The following is a 15,299-nucleotide window of genomic DNA, read 5'->3' as shown; positions in this document are numbered from 1 at the left end:
CTTACCCTAAAGTGGAGAGAGAGAGACTCTTGGAGAGCTATGTGGGCAAGAGAGCTTTTAGGAATCAGGGAGTAGAAGCTACAGTTTCAGTAAAATGAAAACAAAAGGCACTATTGAATTTAGCAACAAATAGGTCAGCTCATGACCTTGAGAAAAGTCTGAAAACATTTCCCCCTTGGATCCCCCCACTTCCACATGTTTTTTCTCATTTCATTCATACAGTTCGGTGGTATTTCCCCTCTTTAGCCGCCTTTCCAATTATCTTTATCTGTAACTGGTCTGGACCTTGCTTTCATTTTTTTTAAGTGATGGGACTATTCTTTCCTTCCAGTTTGACATTAGAGAAACCTACATTATTGTATTATAAGCAAGAAGCTCAATATTCTGCAGCTGTTTACTCTGAAAGGGACTTTGGAGATATGTGCGCATGTCATTTGCCTGTGAACATTGTGCTCACCGCGGAAAGGGATGAATTCAGCTATGTGGAATCTGACGTATAAGCAGAGATTTCCAGAGCTCCTAAGAAATCCCTTGTACTGTCTTCTCTTCACCATTCTGTCCCCATCAATTTCAGGTTAGTGTTGGCATATCAGACATTCTACAAAGGCAAGTTTCTTGTGCTTTGGAGCCAGGATCCCTACATTGCCTGGGCTGCCTTACTCTTTTTCTATCTCAAGTCGATGTTAAATGAAAAGGTGGCAGGCACAGCCAAAAACTCTTGGTCTTAGAGTCACATCTGTGACACAGCACACTGAAAGTATTCAATGTATGTAAAATAACTTGTGATCTTAAATAAATACAGTAAATGCTTAGTCTTTTTCAGCATTTTTATTGAATGTGAGTAATATTTCTTATGGTAGAAGGAGTCATCCACTGTAGGCCACAGGATAGAACGCTGAACACAGTTTACAAGGTTGATTCTCTAACAGAATTCCTCCAAGGAGCAACTTTGGTTATTCAACTAATTAGTAATTTGCTAACTGATATTTGCATTTTAATAGATTTATCTAAATATATTTTATTTTTAAATGACTCTGTTAGCTGTGTTCATCTTTCTTCTTTAAAAAGTAAAATCTGAAGGGGCATCTGGGTGGCTCAGTGGGTTAAGCCTCTACCTTCAACCCAGGTCATGATCTCAGGGTCCTGGGATAGAGCCCAGCATCGGCCTCTCTGCTCAGCGGGGAGTCTGCTTCTCCCTCTCTCTCTGCCTGTCTCTCTGCCTACTTGTGATCTCTCTCTTTGTCAAATAAATAAATAAAATCTTAAAAAAAAAAAAAAAAACAGGGATGCCTGGGTGGCTCAGTTGGTTGGACAACTGCCTTCAGCTCAGATCATGATCCTGGAATCCCGGGATTGAGTCTCGCATCAGGCTCCCAGCTCCTCGGGGAGTCTGCTTCTCTCTCTGCCCTTCTCCTCACTCATGCTCTCTCTCACTGTCTCTCTCTCAAATGGATAAATAAAATCTTTAAAAAAATAAAAAATAAAATAAAATCTGAAAATAAAACTAAAGGGTATTTATCACTAAGAATGCTACAAGTGGGAAAACATTGCTAAGTAACCTCATACCTAAGAATCCTGAAGTTAAATAAACATTCCATTGAGTGCAAAATTGAATTTCCTGGAAGTGGCAGCTTTGATTTCTGAAGATTTCTAAAGTTCTGCCCTATCTACATACATATCCTAAGATTAAACTGCAGGATGATGATGGTGATAATGGTGGTAGTAATAATGATTATTAATGTCTGAGGCTTAGTAACCTGTTTTTTAGTCCTGGGATCTTGAAACCCTTCTTATAAAATCACCAGGCAGTTAATCTTGTGAGTGTGTTGATGAGCTTCTGTATCATCCACAAAGCATAATAACACCTAGAATAGCAGCTAACATTTGGAAAAGTACTATTTGAGCCATTGCAGGCCCATTTTCCAAGGTCTGGGAGTACAGCTCTACTAAAAGTTCTGTTGCCACACAAGTTTCTTGCTGTAGTTGCCTCATTTTGTAGATGAGGAAACTAAGGCACTGAAAGATGATACGGGGAGATTACATATTCATCAGGGCTCTACAGGCCTTACATGGTTGGACTAGGATTCAGAAAAGGAAGTCTAACTTAGAGTCCAGTCATGTTCGTCATCATAGTGATGACTATGTGCATATAGTCTATATGGTGCAGGTGTCTATGGCACTAACTATATAGTGCAGGTGTCCATGGCACTAACTTTTATTTGGTCAACTTAAGAGGGAAGTGATCGTTAAAAATATTAAATTGTCTGCAGCTTCAGCATCTCACTTTTTTGGTCCAAAGTATATCAAAGCCCATTCTTCTGTTTTATGTAAATGGATTTATATAAATTCAAATAATTCTGACATATTAAAAAAAGATTGATTTGGTCAGTATGGGCTACTGGAGCCTTTAGATCTGTATTGACCACTAGCCACATGGAGTTGTTTAGATTTAAATTCATTAAAATCAAGTGAAATTGAAAATCCACAACCTTATTCTCACTAGCTCCATTTCAAGTGCCTAAAGGCCTTGTGTGGCTAGTGCTTACCCTACTGGATAACGATAAGAACTAAAACATTTTCATTATCACAGGAAGTTTTATTAGACAGCACTGCTCTAGAACAGTATTGTCGAATAGAACTACAATATGAGCCACATGTGTAATTTTGAATTTTCTAGGAGGCACATTAAAAAACAAAAATTCGGGGTGCCTAGGTGGCTCAGTCCATTAAGCGTCTGCCTTCGGCTCGGGTCAGGGTCCTAGGGTCCTGGGATTGAGCCCCTGCATCAGGCTCCCTGCTTGGTGGGAAGCCTGCTTCTCCCTCTCCCTCTCCCCCTGCTTGTGTTCCTGCTCTTGCTGTGTCTCTCTGTCAAATAAAATATTTTTAAAATTAAAAAAAAAAAGGTGGTTACTTTTAATATATTTTTAGTCCAGTGTGTCTCAAATATTATTATTTCAAAATGTCATTAACAAAAAGTAGTGATGTATTTTATTTTCCTTTGCATTATCATTGAAATTTGGTATATATTTTACAGTTACAGCATATCTGAATAAGTAGCCACATTTCAAGTGTTCAGTAGCTACGTGGCCACCATATTGTACAACACAGTTCTGTACTTTTATTCCAGAATTTCTCAACTGGAACATATCAAAATGGAAGTGGAACAAAGGGCTGTGTAGTTCAGGAACCACTGCTATAAGCGTTGGGACTGCAGGTGCTGTAGACATGACACTTCTAAGATGATAAGATTTAATCTGTATATATTGGAGAAGTATTATAAGTTTTAGATACATTTTATTTTTTTTTAAGATTTTATTTATTTATTTGATAGAGGCACAGCGAGAGAGGAACACAAGCAGGAGGAGTGGGAGAGGGAGAAGCAAGCTCCCCACTGAGCAGGGAGCCCGATGTGGGGCTCGATCCCAGGACCCCGGGACCATGACCTGAGCCAAAGGCAGATGCTTACTGACTAAGCCATCCAGGTGCCCCTAGATGCATTTTAAAACACCAGCCTGGGGGCACATGAGATACCTCATCTCAGATGACTAAGATGGCTCAGTTGTTAAGCGTCTGCCTTCGGCTCAGGTCATGATCCCAGAGTCCTGGGATCAAGCCCCACCTTGGGGTCCCTGCTCAATGGGGAGCCTGTTTCTCCCTCTCCCACTCCCCCACTTGTGTTCCCTCTCTCACTGTGTGTGTGTGTATCTCTCTCTCTGTCAAATAAATAATCTTTTAAAAAAGGTCAAAAAACACCAATCTGTGTTTAAGATAGTTTGTTACTACTAGTCTTTTTTAGAAGACATATTTGGACAGTATAAACCAACTCAGAGTGATAATGTTAGCTGCGTTATTTAATCCATTGTTGATAACTGTATAGATAGCTGACTGACTTAAGAGAACTAATAAAATATGATATTCTCACTGAGAGCCAAATAAAATTTAAAACGAGTGCTAATTGAAAATAAATAATTCATAGGCATTGCCTGCTTTTGTTGAGATATCACTTCACTTCTACTTCTGAGTCCTTTCCGGTGGCACTATTTGGTGACTTCTCAGTTAACCTAAATTATATAACTATGTGATGACCATTCTTGGAAGGTCATCTTAAAATTTCTCAAAGTGACTCAGAGAAATTATTTCTTGGTATTTGGGAAACATGCCTACACACACTGTTTCACACCTGTGTTCTCTCTGTGTGAATTTTTTAAACTAAATTTCTTCATCTACCTTGAAATAATGTTGTAACTACAAACCTATAATTTACTCTACTTTTAAGTTCTTCCTTCTGATAAACTTATCTATTCATATTGGGTCTAATTATAGCTCAGGGTGTCACCATGTATATTATTCATCTGAATGAGTGAGCTCGTCTGGCAACACGGGGCTGTTGTTGCCAAAGCTTTATTGTCATCTGGCTTGAATATATTCTGTCTGTACCTCACTGTCAACTTCAGGAGAAGAGGAACATGGGTCAGGAATGTTACACTCTGGCCCCTTTCCCTGCTTCTCGTTATATTTCAGCACTTTGCAATAAACTTGGCTAATTGTGATTTTATTTTTTCTTTTTTACTTCATCCTTTTTAAATAAGAGAAATCAAAATGAGGGATAAAACCAAATTCTTCTTCGTTCCCCATCTTTAGAGGTATCCCATCACCCTGCGCCTCTTTCCTCCTGTTCCCTGCACAACCACTGTCATGAATTTAGGCCTGTCTTTCCAGTTCATTTCTTCAGACTTTGACATAGATATATATACATAAATAATATAAAATTTTATATTTCTAGTTTATAAATAAGATCACACCATACATATGCTGCAACTTGCTTTCCTCGTATAGCATCCTAGTAGACTTTTGGGGCATACTTGTTCTTAATAGGAAAACTTGGCCCATATGTAAGAACATATCTAACACATAAGTAAGTTATGAGATGTATAATAAAACTGGTAACTCCTGAATCCACCATACATACTGAAAAGTAGAGCATCACCAGAACTATTGAAGCTCCTGTATGCTACTCCTCCACTATCTGCTTCTTCCCAGGAAACTACTCACTGGAGCTTTGTTCTCATTAATTTTCTTGCATGGGGACATATGTTCCTATGGACATATGTTTGTGTCCTCAATATATTTTTTTTCTTGTTTTTAAACTTGGTGAAAATAGTATTATACTGTATATAATTCTTTAGACTTTCTTTTTTATTCAATATGACACTTTTTAAGATTTATCCATGCTTATCAATATGTTTTCACTGTTGTGTTGTATTCCTTTGGGTGAGTTTATTCCTTTTTCTGTCGGTGGACATTTGTGTTGTTTCCAATTTTGCTATTAAAAGTAGTGTTTCCATGAACATCCTTGTATATGTCTTCTAGTACACATATGTAAACATTTCTCTGGGGTATTTACATAGGAATGTAATTGAAATGTTATAATATAGGAGTGTATAGATTCAACTTAACTAGGTAAGTCCACATTCTTATCCAAAGTGACTGAACACTCTTAAGCAACGTATAACTTGTTTTTCCACATCCTCATCAGCACTTGGTCTTGTCACACATTTATCTTTGCCTGGACATTGTGTAAAATAATATTAAACTATAATTTTAAATTTCATTTCCCTGATTTAATGCAATTGGATATTTTTCCTACCCCTCATTGGCCATTCATGTTTCTTCTTTCTCAAAATGCCCATTTATATCTTTTCTAAAGGATTGGTAATCTTTTTTATTGATTCATAGAAATTTGTATGCTCTGGACACTAGAATTTGGTCAGTTTTATGTGCTCCAAATACCTTTTCTCAGTTTGTGGCTTGTCAGTCTCTTTAGGCAACCTCTAAAACTTCTGACTTTTGCATTGGCTGCTTAATCCATCCACAATAAAGCTTTGTCTATTGACATAGAAATCCAGTTTCGCTATTTGCCATAATGTAAAAACTGTTTTCTTGGCCCCATTATTTCTGACATAGATCAGATTCCTGTAAGTGTGTGGAAACGTTTGAAGGATTTCTTTGAGTTTCCAAACACATTTTAGAATCAAGTTGTCAAGTTTCATTTTTTTTTTTAAAGATTTTATTTATTTATTTGACAGAGAGAGATCACAAGCAGATGGAGAGGCAGGCAGAGAGGGAGATAGAGGGAAGCAGGCTCCCTGCTGAGCAGAGAGCCCGATGCGGGACTCGATCCCAGGATCCTGAGATCATGACCTGAGCCGAAGGCAGCGGCTTAATCCACTGAGCCACCCAGGCGCCCTCAAGTTTCATTTTTTTAAATAACTGTTAGACTTTTTATTGGAATTGCATTGGATCAGTTTGGGGGGGAAATTGACATTTGTAGGATGCTCGGTCTCTCTACTCATAAACTTGGTATCTCCCTCCATTTATTTAATTCTCTTTTCATTTCAATAAGTTTTATAATTTCCTCCATTAAAATCTCTATGAAATTTATTCATAGGGGTTCTTTGTTATTTTTAATACTACTATAAAAGATATTTAAAATATATTTTCTAATTTTGTTGGTGTGTTGAAATGCAGTGGATATTTCATATTGATCTTAATCTAGCCACTTTGTAAACTCTTTTACTAAGATTCTTAAATTATATATAGATTTTTCTGTGTACATAGATACTGCAGATGCCCACAGTTTTATTTTTTCCATTCCAAACTATATGCCTTTTGCTTTTTCCTTCCTTGTTGTGTCTTTCATACCTTGATGAATATGATCTCTAGTGCAGTAATGATTAGAAATAGATATAGTGGGCATCCTTATATTGTTCCTCAGTTTTAAAGGGTATGCTTTTGATATTTTGTCACTGAATATGTTAGTTGCTGTGAGGTTTTTAGTGGATGCTATTTATCAGGTTAAAGGAGTTGACATCTATTCTAGTTTTGCTAAAAGTTTTTTTTTTAATCATGAATAGCTAATATTATTAAGCCTATTGAGTGCTTTTCCTGCAACCATTGAGATTACCCATTTTTTTCAATTTTAATCTCTTAGGTAAGTTACATTAATAATTTTTTAAAAGATTATTTATTTATTTGACAGACAAGAGATCACAAGCAGGCAGAGAGGCAGGCAGAGATAGAGGAGGAAGCAGGCTCTCAACTCAGCAGAGAGCCCGATGCGGGGCTCAATCCCAGGACCCTGGGATCATGACCTGAGCCGAAGGCAGAGGCTTTAACCCACTGAGCCACCCAGGCACCCCACATTAATAATTTTCTATTATTAAATTATCCTTACGTTCCCAGGATATATCCCAACTTAGTTAAGATGCATGTTTTTTTGATATACTGCTTAACAATGAAGTTTTATGGATATAAACTAATTTCAAAATAAGAAAGAATAGTAGCTAAATTTTTGTTGACAATAAAATCTTCTCCAAAGGGTTGCCCACTTTGCTACAGGGTGTGAGGGGAATTTATGGCTATTAGATGCAGGTATTAGCTTGATGTAACAAAAAGAACACTGAAAAGCTAAATTATATCTCATTTTGCCCTTCTGTTCACTAGGGAGATTATAATTCATTTGACGCATGTGGGCCTTATTTCCTCAGTGAGTTTGTCTGAGACTCAGGGACAGATGTTTACTACTAGTAGTCATGTGGCTTCACTTGCTTTCCTATTAATCCTTCGTCATCAAACATGTACTTACTAGGCCCTAAGACAAAGCAGAAATCTGTTCCTCAGGGACCTTCTAGGGAGGGACAGAAAAGTAAACACTTTAAAAACAGTTATAGGGACACCTGGCCGGCTCAGTTGGTAGAGCGTGTGATTCTTGATCTTGGGGTTGTGAGTTCAGGCCCCACACTGGGCATAGATCTTACTCTAAAAACAACTTTTAATTAAAAACATGGTTATAAAATGAAATGATACATTTTGTTTTCTATAGACCACACTATTTGTGACACATGGGGATTGAGGGGGCAGAGATTCTGTGACTAGAAAGAGAGAAAAGAGGAAACTTGAGATGGGATATGATACTTGAGCTGAGCTTTATGGATGATGAACATTTACTGATCTCCATGAGCCTCATTTGTATTCTCAGTTGTTAACAAAGGAATTAGATTACTTTTTATCCAACTTTTTTTCTTCTCTAATGACCTTTCTGTCTTCAAAAATGTGTCCTTTCACCCTATGACTATATCATCTTTTCAGGATCTCACAAATAATTTCATGCTTTATTAAATATTTGTGCTTTTACCTCTGGTCTTTGGTCCTAGGAATCTTTTGTTCAATAGGTATAGGGTTGTGAATGGCAAAACAGAATCTTCCTGGTTCTGTTTTATTAAGTAATACCAGCATCTTTTCTTTATAGAGTGTTGATGATATTGACAAATGAATCATCATATAGAATTACCCTATTTGTTATGTTTTTGTGGAATTGCTCAATTTATTGTTACCATAAATAGAATTTTTTAAGTTCCAGGGTTTACATAATTTCTAAGCACATTTGATTTGTATGTCTTATTTCAGTGCTGGACCCAAAGGAGACAACATTTATGAATGGAGGTCAACTATATTGGGACCCCCAGGATCTGTCTATGAAGGAGGGGTGTTCTTTCTTGACATTACCTTTTCACCAGACTATCCGTTTAAACCCCCTAAGGTCAGTATGAAGTATTCATCCATTTTTAGCAATATGTATTGTTGTATATGTATATACATATACATATTCTTAAATATACATATCTAGGAATGCATGTCTCTTCTGTTAACATAGACAACTTCCCAGGGCTAATTATATATGAAAGAAAACAGAATGTAAAAAATTACAGGCTATTTCCCTACCCCATCCCCTTATTCATATTTCATTGCTTTTTCTCATCCTTTCTCAGTGTCTCCTTTTTGTGGTTTATGTTGTAATATAACATAAAACAGCACATTATGGGTGGAACTAGGTGAGTGAGAATGGGTCTATGCCAGCCCTAGAACCCAGAAACACAGACATAGCCTGAAGCTGGAGCCAGAGCCAAGCTCTGGAGCCAGACTAACTGCGGAGGGAGCCCCACTAAGGCAAGTCTCGGGGCACCAGCTATGGAGTTTTGATGCCTCTACGGTTCAGCTGCTCACGTGAAGTATACAGGCACTAGAATGGAACGTGTGACCTACAAAGACTTAAAAGTGATGCCAAGAACATTTCGTGAAAACCTATTTGTAATAGTTGATTACTATAAATGAACCATAGGGGAATTGACACTTATTTAAGACAAGACTATATACTCCAAGAATTCTTCACATTCCTTCCTACTGCCTCTAAGTCAGTCATTTGATGAATTTAAATTTATTCTCCACTTTGGAAAGGAAAAGACCCTAAGGACACTGACTCTCTGCATTGGCCACCAAGAAGAAAATCTCATTTGACCCGACTTTAACCTCGCAGTGCAGAGGGAAATAAAACTTGCTTGAGTTGTAGGTTGGAATGGACAGTTTTAAAAAGCAAAAATAGGTCCATACCTTTACCATGAATTTCTGTAATTCCCCTTCCTCCCTTTCACCCGCCCTCTCTTTTCTCACCTCTCTCTTCCTTTCTTCCTTCTTTTCCACTGATGCTTGGATATTGTTTTATTACCAAAGCAAAAGTAATAACTATAATTTTACCAAAGAGGAAACCAAGGTGCAGAGAAACTAAGCAACTTTCCCAGCATTACATGGCAAGCAAATAGTAGTGTCAATATTTGAACCCAGGAGGTCTGACTTCAAAGCCTGTGTTCCTTTCTACATTACATGATATATTTTAACCAAGTTGACAGAGCTGGTGGTACTGGTGACCACCCATACCTGCATTAGGTTGGTTTTCAGTGATGAAGCCATAGAACTTCTAATATTTATTTTCTCCTTTTATTGGATGGGAACCTTTTGTCTTTCATTCTACTCGGGCTCAGCACATAAGTCACCTGGAGTACTTATTGCCCTGCCAGTGACATGAGGACCTGTCTCTGACAGCCTCTTCAGTAAAGGAAGTACAGAGTGGGGACGGGGAGTGACAATTCAGATCAGGAAATTGTGCTGCTTGTGAGTTTGGTAGAGGCTGTTCTGTACATCTCGGAAGATGTGTGGGCTTCTCCAAGTTCTGATGACAGAAACGTGTAGATTAAAGCTAGAAGGGGGAACCAATAGATTAGATAAAATAATTCAGTTTCCAAAAAGGTCCCAATGGACTGAAAGAATGGTCCAAAACAAGATGGAATTTAACAAAGCTAAATGTGTTCAGTGACAATCAGAAAGAAAGCATGATACATGATAGGAGAGACCTACTTTATTTTCAGATAAATAAAATTTTGGGGCTTTTGGCTCACTAGAATTCTGAGGGAACTTAAGGTTCTTGAAGCCTTAAGGAGATATTTTTAGGACTACAGTCCTCGGAACTCTGAACCAATCGCACTGTATCTGGAGTGCTCCAGTAACTACTAAGTTCTTCATTTTAAGAACAAACAAGAATAAGCTGGGCAGAGAGTCATCTACATTCTTGAACTGCTTCACTGGGTAAAACACTACAGTGGATATCGGTTGTGTCAACTCATTTCTTTTCTCAAACACCCTACTAAGGCTTGAGTGTTCCCTTTCACAGATGAGGAAACTTCGATGAGGCTTAGAGAGATTTCCAAGAATAGACAACCAAGGATTTACTGATTTCTGACTACACAGACCATGTACTTCCACTGAATTAAAACAGTTAACGTGGAGATGTTCACCAGTAAAAATAGGGTGTAGGAGGAATGTGATATCTGTCCTCAGATGTTTTAGGAACTATGGTTTAGGATTTAGACCTTATTTTGGGTGGCTGGATGGGACAAAAATAGAAACAGGAGGGTATCAGTTACAGGGAAGTAGATGTTAATTCTTATGAGGAAAATCTGACCCACAGCTGCATAGTCTGCTTTTGAATAGCTCTACTTCTCAGACAGTGGGCTTCATTTTACTCAAAGTAAATATTTGCCTATATTTCTGTTAAAAAAAAAAAAAGGCAGATTTATTATCTGTTAAGAATAGTACCAGAAAAAAATAAGTTATTCCACTAAATGAATTTGAATAAATAATCTCTTAAGATGGAGGAAAATCAAATTTTGGTAACTCAAATCACAATTTAAATGTACATTTATTAGAAACCTGTGGGAAGTTTTTGAATGCAAATTATCACTACCTAATTTATCAATTTTAGAAACCAGATTTTGTAGGCAGATATGCTATTCTAAGTGGGGGCGGAAGTTTGTGGGTGTCTTGAAAGCTGTTAACTAAAACAAAGGCATTTTTTATTAATACTTTTGAAGTGCCATGTCTGTGCTTTTCTAATCTCTATTATTCTAAATAGGCTGTATTTGGAATTATCCTTTTTTGGGGGTAGGGGGTCTCTTTTGCCCTCATCCTTTCCATCAACCATAGTAGCTACATTTTGATTAATGAAACATTTCTCAGTGCCCTGAAGAATGAACCCAGATAGCAGTAGGTGTTAGAATTATTGGTGAGCCCAGAGGTTCACAAAAAATCTGATTGGCTGTCTAATGGTTATCAGGTATCCATATCATAAAATTAGTCTATAGCATAATGGGATCCATGAGATGACTTTTTCTAAACTCTTACACTTGGAATCCTTAGTGAGGATTTTAAATGCTCTCATGCTCAGATTAAATAATTCAACAATATAAACGATTTAGCCACGTTTACCAGTTTAAAAATATCAACAAATAAACCTCTATGACTTAAAATGTGAAAAAACCTTCAGTTTGTTTCTCACGGTCTATAATCCTGACCCCAAAATTAATTATTCATGCCATTTTTTTATAACTCTTCTGAGATTTTGTTCTCTGTGTTAAAATATACTGTATGCATACACACAGATAATATACATAAATATTGAGCCATAGTCCCCCTGGTTTTAGAATTACTTTTTACGTAATATTCTATTTTCACCCAACACTCTTTATTTTCTAATAAACATATAACTGCATTAGAATAATTGAGGCTCCACAGTATTCCATTGTATAAATATACCAAATTTAATTTCCTGTTCTTGGACATAAGATTTGCCAAGATTTTTGTTATAATCAGTGATGTGATGAACATCCTTTTAATTACATATTTTGTATACTTACATAATTATTTCCTGAGGCTAAATTTGTTGGCATGGAACTTCTGTGGGTAGATGGGTTTATACATATTTGTAGAGTTTTGTTAAAAGTTGATAAAGTGCTGGGGCGCCTGGGTGGCTCAGTGGGTTAAAGCCTCTGCCTTCGGCTCAGGTCATGGTCCCAGGGTCCTGGGATCGAGCCCCACATCGGGCTCTCTGCTCAGCGGGAAGCCTGCTTCCTCCTCTCTCTGCCTGCCTCTCTGCCTCCTTGGGATCTCTGTCTGTCAAATAAATAAATAAAATCTTTTAAAAAAAAAAAAGTTGATAAAGTGCCCTCCAGAAAAATTGTATCCATTGACATCATGGCCATCAACATAGTGAGAGTATGGTACTTCCCTTCACTCTGCTCAGCTCTGAGGATTCGTAGTCCTTGTTAATCTTTGCCAACCCAGTAGATGAAAAGTAATATTTCATGGTTGCTTTAATTTTTATTGATTTGACTACCAATGAGATGTGGAAGGTTTCACATATACCATTTTCCCAATTATTTCTCTTTTTGTGAATAATATGAAACTGTTTTTTTCGTGAAAGTTATACACCAAATGAAATTAAGAAGCATACTTGAAAAAATCAGAAGCAAAACAATAGAATATGTTTTATTCCTATATTGTTTAATTTCTATGTTATTTTTTCTACTAAAAGCACTTTGAAAATATGGTGATACCCTATGTCTGATATTTTGTGTCTCAGAGATTCTAATGATGTGCATACAAACTTAAGTCACATTAGATAACAGGTAGATCTTTATTTTTACAGTAGAAATGCATGGAGGTTGCCTATTCATAATTAAGCTTTTTCTGTCTCCCTGTAGATCTGGATATTTTATAAACAAATAAGTGAGAATTTTATTTAAGATTTTATCCATTTATTTGAGCCAAAGAGGGGGAGAAAGAAGAGAGATCATGTGCAGGAGCTGGGAGAGGGGGTATAGAGAGAGGGAGAAGCAGGCTCCCTACTGAGTGGAGAGCCCAATGTGGGGCTTAATCCCAGGACCCCGGGATCATGACCTGAGCCAAGGCAGACACTTAACTGACTGAGCCACCCAGGTGCCTAATAAGTGGGCATTTTAAACAGATTTAAGCATAGTTAGGTAGGAAATCAGATTTAAGCGTAGTTAGGTAGTTAGGTAGGAAATGCAATATGTTTGTTATTTTAGTGTTTCAGGCAACCCCTGCACAAGACAAACATACTCTCAGTGTTCATATCTATTACTGGAAAACATTATTATTGTCTTTGGTAATGGCAAGATGGTAACTGCCAGTAGGTATTTTTCAAAAAAGAATAATAACATTTGTGCCTAAAATGTTTAAAAATGTACATACATATGTTGAAGTATTTATGTGAGAAAAAGAAATCTCTATTATTAATAACCAAAAGGTTTTTTAATATAGTTTGTTTTTTCATTACAAATTTTATCAAATATATTTAAAAATAAATCTTAAAGATCACTTCAGAATATATTTTATGGTTTATGGTTTTGTTTTATTTCTTTATAAAATCAAACCATGAATTACTTACTAATGAAATGTCATTAAATAGGAAACTGCTTTCAGACAATGAAATAAGTAATTTAGTTCCATCAGATTTTCAAAGTCTTTATTATCCTCATTAGATTTTAACCTTAAATTGACAGGCTAAGGCTAATAATGAATAAAGTTGTTCATAAGTTACAGTAAGAAGTAGTGATATTCAACATTTAAAAGCCAGAGAGAGATCTTTAACTAAAGTTCAACAAGGGGTTCTACTTTTTATTTGAATTAGGTTTTTATTATTTACTTGTTTTTACTGCTGTTTATAATTCTGCTGTTGCTCAAAGACAAAAGTTGATGGCATGTCTCAGGATTTTCAGAAAGAGCAATGGCTTATGTGTGTAAGTGCAGTTTCTCACTTATTTGCCCTGGCCTCGGGGTTGAGAGGCCTGGCCTCATGTCTTGGAGTAACATTACTTACCTTGTTTAACCTGAGTTCATACGTTCATACGAGGCCTGGCTGTGGATTAAGTGCTTTCATACAGATTCAGTTGCCTTTTTGGCATCTCCAGTTTAACACCCAACAGTCCCCTCAAACTTAATTGGTCCAAAACCAAACTATTGATTGTGCAACCCCATCCTACTCCTGCCAAACCAGCTCCTCCAGGTTTCCGCTGTCAATGAATGAGAATTCCATTTTTCTTGTGGCTAAAGTTAAAAACATGCACAGCCTAGCCAGACCCAGGTTCACTGGCTCAAGATAAATATTCAAAATAAATCTAGACTCTAACCATTTCTCATTACCCTTCCCTAGTAACAAACACTCTGGCCCCCTGCAGTGTACACCCCTATACGAAATAGTCCTTTTATAATGTAAGTCAGATATGTTCATTCTTTGCCTAAAGCTTTTCAGCAATTCCCTGTTCACTGAATAAAAACACACAAAACCCTGTTCACAGTATACTTTTCACAAAATCACTGTCACTCTTGACTCAAGTACTCTAAGCATATTCCTTCCTCAGAGCCCTTCCATTTGCTCTTCCTTCTGCTTTCATTGTTTTCCTCTGCCTAAAATTCTCATAGGTCATTCCATTTTTCCCTTCGGTGTCTGCTCAAATATTACCTTTTCAGAGAAGCTCTGGTATGACAACTCCCAACCATCTTCTGCTCCCTGTGAAATTCCCCACCACAACCACCATACTTGATTTTTCTCTGTAGCATTTCTCCTTCCTGACGTTATATATTTCTTTGTCTAAGGGCTTATTATGTTTCCTTTTCTTCAGTTAGTGTGTAAACTCTGTGAGTACAGGGACTTTTTCTATCTTAATGTCACTCCTAAATTCCTGGCACCCATAACAGTGCCTGGCAATTCAGTAGGCATTCAATAAAAAGAGGTTGAATTAATTTAATCCATACGACTTTGCCGTAAGGACAGTATTCATTACTACCATCATCCCCATTTGTAGACTAGAAAACTGAGGCTCATGGAGGTTAAGTGGTCCATGGGTCACAAAGAAGCTAGTTAGCTAAACTGGAAACCAAACCCAGTTCTGAACTGGCCCTTTCATTCCCCAATTGTGGAGACGATTTAAATTGCTCATGTCCCTGAAAGAAGGAACACTTGTACTTAGATTTTACACTCTGATATACGTTAATTATATCAGATCATTCTCTAAACCAGGTTTATTGGAAGGGAGATGAAATTGATGATA

The 15,299-nt window shown here is 37.0% G+C and overlaps 1 protein-coding gene across 3 annotated transcripts in view; it reads left to right on the top strand.

Annotated features, from left to right (window-relative positions):
* UBE2E2 (ubiquitin conjugating enzyme E2 E2) overlaps positions 1-15,299 on the top strand; it is a 380,761-nt gene that overhangs the window by 288,613 nt on the left and 76,849 nt on the right. For all 3 annotated transcript variants that reach the window (XM_032330531.1, XM_032330614.1, XM_032330687.1), the window contains one exon: positions 8,467-8,599. In XM_032330531.1, the coding sequence (XP_032186422.1) occupies positions 8,467-8,599 (133 nt within the window). The remainder of the gene's footprint in view (positions 1-8,466; positions 8,600-15,299) is intronic.

Source organism: Mustela erminea, chromosome 1 (genome assembly GCF_009829155.1).
Source record: "Mustela erminea isolate mMusErm1 chromosome 1, mMusErm1.Pri, whole genome shotgun sequence".
NCBI classification, from domain to species: Eukaryota; Metazoa; Chordata; class Mammalia; order Carnivora; family Mustelidae; genus Mustela; species Mustela erminea.
Note: the sequence above shows the minus strand (reverse complement) of the source record. Positions and strands in the feature narration are given on the sequence as shown.